Source organism: Rutidosis leptorrhynchoides, chromosome 7 (assembly GCF_046630445.1).
Source record: "Rutidosis leptorrhynchoides isolate AG116_Rl617_1_P2 chromosome 7, CSIRO_AGI_Rlap_v1, whole genome shotgun sequence".
Classification (NCBI taxonomy): Eukaryota; Viridiplantae; Streptophyta; class Magnoliopsida; order Asterales; family Asteraceae; genus Rutidosis; species Rutidosis leptorrhynchoides.
Window position 1 is genome coordinate 130,884,672 of NC_092339.1, and position 11,649 is coordinate 130,896,320.

At 34.7% G+C, this 11,649-nt stretch overlaps 1 protein-coding gene and 1 pseudogene across 1 annotated transcript; one reads left to right on the top strand and one right to left on the bottom strand.

Annotated features, from left to right (window-relative positions):
• The first annotated feature begins 4,530 nt into the window (after window positions 1-4,530).
• On the top strand, window positions 4,531-7,076 carry LOC139858211 (uncharacterized). The gene is made up of 2 exons (XM_071847062.1): window positions 4,531-5,247; window positions 7,016-7,076. Exon 1 carries the CDS (start codon window positions 4,630-4,632, stop codon window positions 5,221-5,223), a length of 594 nt encoding a protein of 197 aa, XP_071703163.1. The 5' UTR covers window positions 4,531-4,629; the 3' UTR covers window positions 5,224-5,247; window positions 7,016-7,076.
• On the bottom strand, window positions 5,809-7,703 carry LOC139858210 (putative pectinesterase/pectinesterase inhibitor 24; annotated as a pseudogene).
• Window positions 7,704-11,649: the final 3,946 nt, after the last annotated feature.

Here is an 11,649-nt window from a genome sequence, read left to right on the forward strand (position 1 = left end):
TAAAACTACATCATGATATCGGAGATGATTTATTTAATTTGAATCAAATTTTTGTTTTTTTATTTATTCGTTAATTATATTACTAGGACAATTAGATATTTGATTTGTCCCTTACAAAAGCCTCGGGAAACCGCGGGTCTTTAACTACAACCACTGCTACTAATAAACTTTGGAATTTCAGTTTCCTTAGAGTGCTCATTCAAGCCTCTAATGTTCCAACATGCCACTTTAAACATTGGAAACATTTGAATTGTTGGTGCCACCACCGGCCTGCACCTCCCCTTGATTATCTATCTCATCACATTTCATTGAAACTGCAATATCATCAGTTTCAGATGCAACCTCCTCATCTTCCCATGTCATTGCAAAATTTATCTTTCTACACTTGCATAGATGAAGGAAGTATTGAATTTCATGAGGATCCCAATGCTTGACTTTATCTGGATCAGGTAGCCATTTTACATGGCACAAGTCACTTAGCTTATCCTTTTTAGACTGCCATAAATGCCACACATGGTCATACTCATCCTCTAAAACAGGAGTACCATCAACATCCATACCTCCTAGAATATCATAGCTATTAAAAGTCCTCACTGTATCATTCACCTTCTTATTATTCACCTTAATTTCAGTTGCTTTCACATTATCATTCACCTTTGATTAAGATACCTTCACATTACCATTCCCATCAGTTTTTTGCTTATAAATCAATCTAATTCCACCAGCTTGATTCCCACTTGTATCCCTTTGAGTATTATTCTTCACAAAACTGCCATTCCCATTCAAATTCTTCTGATTATCATTCCTCATTTGAGCCTTATCACTTGCCACCTTCTTCCTTGTACCATTAGATTGACCTGATACACTTTGATCCACTTTATTTTTTCCTTTCACATCAGCTTGACTACCACCCTTATTATCCTTAACACCACTAGTCCCTGCACCATTACTCCCTCCAGTATTCCTTCCATTATTCCTATCACTATTCAAACTATTCCTATTCCAATTCTGCTTAAAACCATTCCCATTTTGACTAAACCTTTGATTGGAGCTATTCCTATTAGGCAATGGAGGCTGCTTGACAACAGTAGCACCAGAAACATCTTTAATAGCCCTATTCCTTCTACCCACAGTTTGCCAACCATCATCATCAACCTCATTCTGCATAGTAGCCTTTTGCCTGGCTTCTTCTTCTTTCTTATTCTTTAACTCCACCTCTTGTTCAGTCAAAGGCCTTTTAGTGCAGTGAGCAAACACATGTCCAAACACATTACAATGAGAACACCTAATAGGCCTCCATTGATACCCCACCTTAACCTTCAAATCCATACTAGGCAAACCATTTCTAACAGGATACATAGCATGCACATACTCTGGAAGGTCCTTATCAGCTCTAACCTCAACTGTTATTTTTATAGTATATATTAGGACAATGTTTAAAACCTTAAACGGCCGAAACCGTCATAACTTTTAGCACATAAGGTATAATTAGAGAGTATTAATTATTATTACTTTAATAATAATAATTATTATTATTATTCTTATAATTATTATTGTATTATATTAATAGACTTTTTCTAATGTAAAGGTTGTTACTAATGAATTAGGATATATAAGAAAGACTTGTACATTAATAAAAATCAATCATTTTCTGAAACTAACTAATTCATGTACCTTCATTTTTTGTATTAATTTAATTTATTGGTTTTCATTAGAAAATCCTTATTATTGTTATTATTCTCTCCAAAGCCAAATATTGAGAAAATTCCTCATGCACCAAAGCAACATCAAATCTATAACAAAATAGGATTAAACGAGCCTGAACTATCACCTTGTTTGTTTCTGTTTCTTTATTGTCATTCTAAGATAGTCTAGTTGTTCACGTCAGAACCACTTGCGAGAAGTCGCAGGTTCAAAATTTAGGGTGGCCAGGAAGGTATGAGAAATGGTCTTGGATTGTTCCGGATAGACAACTTACATCAGAGTTAAAAATACTTGTTTTTCCGAACAATTCGAACGTAGAAAGCTTGTAACTTTAACTTTTTTTTTTTATGTACATGTGATTATGATATCAGATTTATTTTTCAATATATATTAATTAAGTCTGTCATGTTCATTCTAATTTTTTTATATTTTTTACCAATAACTGATTTGTTTTTTTGTATTTCTTGACATATTGTACTTACTTATAATTATAATTATTATAATAATAATACTACTAATATCGATTTCACTATGGGTAGTGATATCTAAACAACCAATTTTTACAAATACACAACCAAATATGCTTTACAGTATTGTACTGTACAACATTGTAAAGCATGTTTGATTGTGTATTTGTAAAAATTGGTTGTGTATATATCATCACACTTTGACACCCTTTGACTATGTGGGGATAATAATATTAGAATCGTGTCAAGATATATAGGACCAAAACACATGTCAAAAGACATAATATCATTGTCAGTACATACAAATGGTTGTTTCCTGGAAGCATCAAATGATCTATTTTCTCAACATTTTCAATGTTCAACTTTGATGTATTGCTTTTACTTTGACCCAAAAAGCCATTCATTTCAAATTTGACTTCTTATTTCAAACCCAATATATACGAAATATATGTGGCACATAAAAAATATCGTCATAGATTTGCTCAAATCGGATACAGATTCAGATTCATTATTTTAACAAAAAAAAAAAGCTCAATTAAAACAGTCTTTTAAGTATCTTGAAATAAGGGTCATTATTGTAAGTTCATTTCGCTATCTTAAAGATCATGTTTCACACATAAATCATTTTTTAGTTAGTCTCAAATTACGAGTTTACTTTATATATGTATGTGAACACCATTTTAATTGAAGATGTTGACATATAAGCACATGTATGTTATTATATGTTAGGTATATGGAATTTAAATAACATTCAATGATTTATGTGTGTGTGTGTAGGGTTCAAGATACAATTTCATTAGTTGGAATGAGTTCATGATCTGTAGATATAGTTAGTAATGGAAAGAGCTTAGTTTTTCGGTTATGGTAGTTGATCAATGATGATAACTACACTTTTAACTGGATTTTTCAGATAAAAGTTCATAATTAGTGTTCTTATGAAATCGAAAGTACGTTCGTAAATCTTTCTAATAATTGTAAGTTCAAATTTTTAGTAAGCGATTCATCATCATATTTATATTAACATATTCGATTCGCGTCCTTAATATGAAAAAAATGATTTCTCGCGTTCAAATATGTCAATAGTACATGTACAATAGAGGATTTCAATTGGGATTATCACCAAAAAGCCCATTTTTTTTTACCCTTTTTGCGTGAGAGCCCAAAAAAAATAAAAATTGTCAAATTGCCCTCGCAAGGCGCAAGGTGCCTTGCTCCCTTGCGCCTTGCGTCCTTTCTTCCACCTGAGAGCAAGGAGCAAGGTGCCTCTTGCTCCCTTGCTTCCACCTGGGAGCAAGGACGCAAGGTGCCTCTTGCTCCCTTGCTTCCAACTGAGAGCAAGGTGCCTCTTGCTCCCTTGCTTCCACCTGGGAGCAAGGGAGCAAGATGCATCTTGCGTCCTTGCTCCCAGGTGGAAGCAAGGGAGCAAGAGGCACCTTGCGTCCTTGCTCCCAGGTGGAAGCAAGGGAGCAAGATGCACCTTGCGTCCTTGCTTCCACTTGGGAGAAAGGAGCAAGGTGCCTTACTCCTTGCTCCCAGGTGGAAGCAAGGTCGCAAGGACGCAAGTCGCAAAGGAGCAAGGCACCTTGCGCCTTGCGAGGGCAAATTGGTAAAAAAAAAAATTTTTGGCTCTCACGCAAAAAAGGTTAAAAAAATGGACTTTTTGGTGATAATCCCTTTCAATTCCGTTTATCATGTAAAGTTGGGTAAACCGATAAACATATAAAAAAGTATGCTTAAGCTACCTGGTACCTGGTAAAAGATTGTAGATGTATATTGCATAATCAGGTTATCTTCTAACAATTTTCAGCTATTTTTTCTACCACTTCAAAATATGTTGCTGAGAAAATCAGAATCTCAATCGCTTGATAATTTCAAGTGTCGTTATATAGAAACTTTTATCATCAACTATTCTAAAAGGTAAAATGTCATGCATTTAATTGTTAATGGCCAAGTGAATAGTAACTGATACTTTTTTATTTTTATTATTTTTACTTTTTAAAAAGTCAATATTACCTCCGTCACAACACATTATACTAAAAGGTAAAATGTCATGCATTCGATTGTTAATGGCCAGGTGAATAGTAACTGATATATTTTTTTTACTTTTTAAAAAAGCAATATTACCTCCGTCACAACACGTATGAGCTTCCTACCTCGTTATAACTATAAATGAAATAAAAGAAATTATAACAAGATATATTATTAGTGAGTTTTAATCAAAGATTTAATTTAATATATTCTCTTGTAAGTTGTAAACAAACAACGTTACTCTTGTGGGGTCATTAACTCACTAGCTTTTTGTAAGCTTATAATACAAGTAAAATTCCAAACCGCCATTGCATTATGTTGGTATAATACAAGCAGTCTATCAAGACTAGCTTTTTCTACCCTATATATAAAACCACACCAACAATAATCAACACAATATCCACAACCACAAACCCTAATTCCCATACTCATGGATCATGACATGAGCCCATTTTCAACTGATCACTGGTTACAACAATATCCAAACTCACCAATAATTATTCAACCAACTCTTGATCATGATCATGATCATGATCATGATCAACCATCTGATTCCACAACCACACCACTTTATACTGATTCTAGTCCAAGATCAACCACCACTAGCAAGATTGATTCGAAACCGATACGTAGACGGTCAAGGGCTTCAAGAAAAACACCAACCACTGTCCTAAATGCTAGCCCAACCGAATTTAGGGCCCTTGTTCAACGGTTCACTGGTTGCGATAGCAAAGATAACTTGGCGTTGGCTTCGGTTGCAAATTTACCAAAAGGTCCGGTTAATATAGACTTTTCTAGGAATGATATTGTTAATCATGATCAAGGTTCTTCAAGGTATGAATATTTTGATAATCAAGTTAGATTACCTTTACAAGGTGAACAAATGCAACAACTAGGTGGGCTTAGTAATTTGCAAGCTGGCGCCTATCGAATGGAAAACGCTTCTGTAGTTTATGAATCGATCGATGAATCTTCGATAATGGCAACTCCAAGTGATCATGATGGTAGCCATAGGTATTTTTGAAGCTGTTAGAATTTTATTAATATTGTAAGTTTTTTGTTCATATTTTTTTTCCTGAAAAACTTCTATCATTGTATGTGAATATTGTTTCTCTTAATTCAATCCATAACTTAAGCAATTAGTTCAGATTATTAAATTTTTAACCTTTCTTTGAACATAACTTTTATCTTAGTGATTAAGTAAACTTATTAAATATTCAATTTTTTTTTTTCATGTTGAATAAAGTTAGTCATGTGAACGGATTGGTTTATGTTCATATTGATGAATATGACATATATAGGAATATGCAACCAAACTATATATGTATATGTAATTGAGATAAATTAGTAAGTGACCTCAATATGATTGAGATAAAATCTTCATATCGAGCTCGCGGAACGACAAGAATATTTTTGATGAGATCAATCATCGATCAAGCCCATTCGATTGTTTGAGCAAACAGCATACATACAAAGAAAAGCAATGTACGAAAAAAATTTACAAATTTCCATTAATCATCAATCAATCAATCAATGTGAATAATGTACCAAATGCAAAATCAACTGTGAAAATTAAAATCGACTCGTAATAGGGTTCTAGCTTCTGTTATCAGAGTCCAGATTTGTAAGGCACGCCGGTACCATTAATCCACGAGTCTCCGTTAATAAAAGGCTTAACGGTGAACTTACTCGCTTGCTTATTCGTTAAGAACTTAAGTCCTTTCCACTTGACTCGATCATTTGTGACCGCACCTGGACCATAATTAGCAAACTCAGCATAAAATATGGTGTCTGGAGCTGTGGTCCCCACCCATGGCAACCATCCAGCCGGAGTTACGAAGCTTCCGATCATATTCTCCATAAAAACTGTAGTCGAATAATTCTTCCATGGTCGACCAAGATACGTTTGAACGTTACTCAAATTCCCATACGGCCAAATCGTGCAATTTTGGATTGAAATGCCTGTGTTTTGATTAGGATCAAATTTACCTTGTGCAGTGATTGTGTTTTGTTGGCCGACCATTGGTTGTCGAGGAAGTATGTTACAGTTTTGAATAACGACAGCCGAATTTCCAAAAATGAAATCTACTGTCCCATAAATGTTGCATTCTCTATAAAATTGGCGGTTGGAGTGTGCGTAAAGTGTGTCTTGGAACGCATCAATGCGACAACGATAGAATATTGATAAGTCTGCACCCGATATTAACGCTACTGCCTGATGCTTTATTGCACCAGCTGTGTTGCGAAAACCCATGTCGCGAGCTATAAACCCTTTACCAAACACAGCTGCAAAAATTTAAATAAAAAATCAGTAAATATTATTTCATTCGCCCCAATTTAATAGCCCTATATTCATTTTTAAGTTGTCAAAAATCAATAGTCCACTTTCTGGATGGATAAAGTTCTTTAATGCTCTTAACTATGTTTCAGTAAAACAAAAAGGTACATGTATTAAGTAAAATGTAAAACTGTAAAGTTAACAAAAAAAATACGACAGTTGTGTACTGACCAAAAGTTGCTGACTGAAACGTTGGCGTGCCATCAACGTTGTTTAAGCTTCCTGAAACGATTGTCGAATCTTTGCCATCCCCAATCATCACAACGTTCCATTTAGTTTTTTCGACCCTAACGTTCTCAAAGTATATACCTTTTTTTGACATATATCACAAATCTTGTTGTACTCTTATCAGGTACAGCATTAAGAGCATCTGAAATTTTCTTGTATTTCCCCGAACCATCTTGAGCCACCACCAAATCGGCTTTGATCATTGCAGACGATTGCGTTGTATTCTCTAACAATTTCCTATCTTTTGCAGACACCCATTTTGGTGTTCCATCACAACCTTTTTTAGTACTCAATAACCTTCTTCTCAAGTTAACCGATTTTGCAGCACTCGAAAGCCTAGTCAAAATCGCAAGACTATTGCTTGTTAACTCGGTTGACTTTTGAAGTTGACCAGCCACATTTTCGTCAATACTATCGATACACGTTTGCTGATACGTGCCAGCTGTACTTAGCCACGTCATCAGATCATCTAAAAGAGATCCTAATGACTTAAAATCAACATTATTAGCTGATGACAATGTGTCATTTAAATGATCCAGTGCAAGATCTAATAATTCACTGCAGTTTTTAAGATCCACATGAGTGGATACTTTCGTTAGCTCATTTATAGCAACTACAACTGCAAGTTTGAGTAACTCGTTCGGCTGAATATTAGTCGAATTGACAAGTGGTGAAAGAGACGTGTAACACGTGTCAGGATACAATGTTGTATCACAAACAGCTTTGACCGAAGTCAAAGCTGACTGAGATTGTGATTGGTTATTATTATGCTTGTGATTGTTGTTTTGTGTTGCTCCTACAACAGCCGAAACTACGATAAGAACAAGAATGACGGATGATATGCTAATGATAGCCATTCGTTTTCGTGTTCTTCTTTGTGCATCGAGTCGTATTTGATATGCATCATCAGCTTTTCCATACGCATTCGAGTAAGACATAGTTGTGATTGAGTTTTTGTGTTGTTAATTGTTGAAAAAGTTGATGTGTGATTGTTAAACATTTTTGGGTGTATATATAAAGGGATTGAAAAGGTGAAGAAATTAGTGATATACGTGCAAGGGGCAATTTGGGTTGTGGTTTTAACCAAGGAAATATCAACTGGCTTAGTGGTTCTCATGAAAATTTATATTATGGTTTGAACCAATTCAAAGAAAGAAACAATACTATTAGTATAATATAAAATATAAAATTTAATTAAGTTAAGATATTAAAATTATAAAAAAATGAATGAACTTGAGTTGACTCAAATGTTCCCTTTACATCATACCGTGTAATAGACAGATCAATTAAATCCACGTTGGCAAATGACAACCAGTGCCACCTTTAATTCTTTCTCAAGCTCAAAGACAGTTGGGTGTCATTGTAGGCTAACCGAAATATAGTTTAAACATGTATCATTTTAGAATTTTCTTGAAAAGAAAACTTATAAAAATACAAAATTGTGTCCCATATTAATAATCTTGTTTTGATTTTGAAAGTCTTTTCTTTTCAACTTTGACTTTAAATATTTTTGTTTGTATTAATTTTAATTGTTTGTATTAAATATTTTTGATTGCCCCATCCCCGGTTTAAATCTGAGAAAGAGCAATTTAATATTCCGTCAATCGTAATTCGTCCTTCGATTCTCAAGTTTTGCAGGTTCAAAACAGTAATCTTTAATTAAAATTGAGATGGCTCCACCATTAGTTGTTTTCTGTTTATGATTAGTTCTTTGACTCCTGGGTTGGTGTTGGTACCTATAATTGCATGTCGGGTTCGTTGGTGCTTTGAGTTTGTCATGACATTAGTAATTAATCGTTATTTGCTAGACGATTGTTGTGTTTGGTGATTTTGTCGTTTAAAGTACGGTAATGTGTCTAAGGTATTGTTTTGGAGCGATCTAAATTCAACACATTTGACATAAATAAATGACTAAAATCGAGCATTTATGCGTTTCATGAGGTTGTTGACAACATAGGCCAGACTATCAGGCAGTGCTAATTTGGGTTGGAGATCAGTTTTTAAGCACCATCTAATCCACACCATTTTATACATTTGTCAACACAGTCCCAGTTACAATAAAGATACACAAAATGTTTATCCATTACTAGATTCACAAAATGTATTTATACAAAATGCATTCATACACTTGAAATGAATTATCGGTTGAACCTTATCAAGACATACATCCAGTACTCGGTCGGGACTTCTTAGGGAGTACTCAGAAGTTGACCAAATTCTTTGACCGCTTATTGATCTTTGCGGGGGTTCACAAGTTTCTATGTTCATCAAAATCAAATATAAAATATCATGTTATTAGCTACAGAAAAGGGATATCAAGTAACTCAATAATTAGATGTGGCATTGTTGAATGTATTTTGCAGTATTTGATTTCTTTGTATGTGGAGAATCATGTGATGTTATAGTTTGGAGTTGAATAGAATATAGCTTCAAAAAAAAGAATTACCAGGTTGAACGTTATTAGACAAACACATCCAGTACTCGTTCAAGACTTTGTAGGCCGTAGGAAGTACTCGAATGTTGACCAAATTTGACTTTGACGTACTTTTTGAGTAATCTCGAGTTTTAGCCGAGTTTGACCAAGTTTGACGGCTTAACGATCTTTGCACGGCTCGTCAAAATCAAATATCAATTATCATGTTATTACCCTAACTGAAAAAGGGAAATCAAGTAACTCACAGGAACACAGAAAGAAACAAAAACTCTTTCCTCAATCGCGTTATCACGATTTAAACATTCTCTCAACCGCGTTATCAGAGCTGAAAATTCAACGCTTTCAAGAATGTCGCCATCTCCAGCCGTATGCACAAATTCGCTCATCCATGCAACCGTCACAAGGCTCGCTCGAGCCAAACATGGAATCCCGTTGGCTATCGCTTCACCAAGTGCCAAATCAGTCTTGATCCCCCACTGATCCATATTTCCATTGCTGCTTTCCTTTGTCAGTGCTCAATCTCATCGTCTTTGTTCTACATCACATGATAATCAAATATTTGAGCAATTTGATATGGATGGTCAATATTTAGTTTCAAACTGATTAAACTGAAAACCGAATCAAACGAAGACTGAATTTCAAGTTTTAGTTCCGTTTCGGTTCGAATTTCAAATTTGATTTCGGTTTTGGTTCAGTCTTCGATTTTATTTTCCCAAATTCGGTTTGTCTTTTGACGTATTTGATTTATTTGTATTTGGAGTGTGCTATGATGTATAGTTTCAAGTATCCCAAGTTTTGGCCGAGTTTGTGTTAGAGGTTTTAAATTTGTCATGTAAGAAAAATTAATCGATAGCCAGATATATGTATTGTTAGAAATAAGGGTTAGAAGTTGACTGCCGAATTCGTTCTTGAATCGTGTATTCACTTTCTCTATAAAGTATTTCGACCCTACGATTGCCTCGGTTGCACGAAATCTTTACAGGGATAAGACAAGAACGCAATCAATGTTTTTGGCAACGATGTAAACGATCTTGGACCTTAGATTAAACGTTGTATCTAGATTAAAGGCAGAAAACAATAACCTAGAGTGAATCGAATACTAGTTTCACTTTGGGATCAATCTAACCAATGAAATATTGATAGAATCGACGCCTAGATGAGTGTATTCGGTTGGGGTATGGTCTGGGACAATAGTAACAGCGAAAAACGACGGCTAGGGTGTGTGGGGTGTGTAACCTAACAATGAAACCTAACACCCGTATATATATAAAGTTACAGTGACCATCGGCCGGTGGTCTCTGACCTACGGCCGATGGTGATAGTCCCTCGACCGATGGTCTCTACCATCGGTCGATGGTCTGAGCTGCCAACCAAACAGCTCGAACCATGTTACATCATTGCTTAATCAATTCAAACACACAATATCAATGGCAATGTTGATACACGACTGAAATGTAAACGATAATACAAATAGAACTTATTACATCATAGAACTCGGGATTATGCACCAACAAAATCCCCTTATGAAAGGACCCGTTCATATACATTATAAACGATTCACAATAGTTGATTACATTGCGAGGTATTTGACCTCTATATGATACATTTTACAAACATTGCATTCGTTTTTAAAAGACAAACTTTCTTTACATCGAAAAGTGACAGGCATGCATACCATTTCATAATATCCACTATCCAACTATAAATTGATTTAATAATAATCTTTGATGAACTCAATGACTCGAATACAACGTTCTTCGAAATATGCTATGAAAGACTCCAAGTAATATCTTTAAAATGAGCAAATGCACAGCGGAAGATTTCTTTAACACCTGAGAATAAACATGCTTTAAAGTGTCAACCAAAAGGTTGGTGAGTTCATTAGTTTATCATAATCATTTATTTTCATCATTTTAATAGACCACAAGAATTTCATTTCCAGTTCTCATAAATATACGTCCCATGCATAGAGATAAAAATAATCATTCATATGGTGAACACCTGGTAACCGACATTAACTAGATACATATAAGAATATCCCCTATCATTCCGGGATCCTCCTTCGGACATGATATAAATTTCGAAGTACTAAAGCATCTGGTACTTTGGATGGGGTTTGTTAGGCCCAATAGATCTATCTTTAGGATTCGCGTCAATTAGGGTGTCTGTTCCCTAATTCTTAGATTACCAGACTTTAATAAAAAGGGGCATATTCGATTTCGATAATTCAACCATAGAATGCAGTTTCAATTACTTGTGTCTATTTCGTCAAACATTTATAAAAGCGCATGTATTCTCAGTCCCAAAAATATAAAGGGTAAAAAGGCAAATGAAACTCACCATACTGTATTTCGTAGTAAAAATACATATAACGTCATTGAACAAGTGCAAGGTTGGCCTCGAATTCACGAACCTAAATTAATTATATATATTTATGTGTTGGTCAATAT

Bases quoted from the DNA above. Each gene is read 5' to 3' on its own strand.
- LOC139858211 (XM_071847062.1), top strand. From the start codon at position 4,630: ATGGATCATGACATGAGCCCATTTTCAACTGATCACTGGTTACAACAA.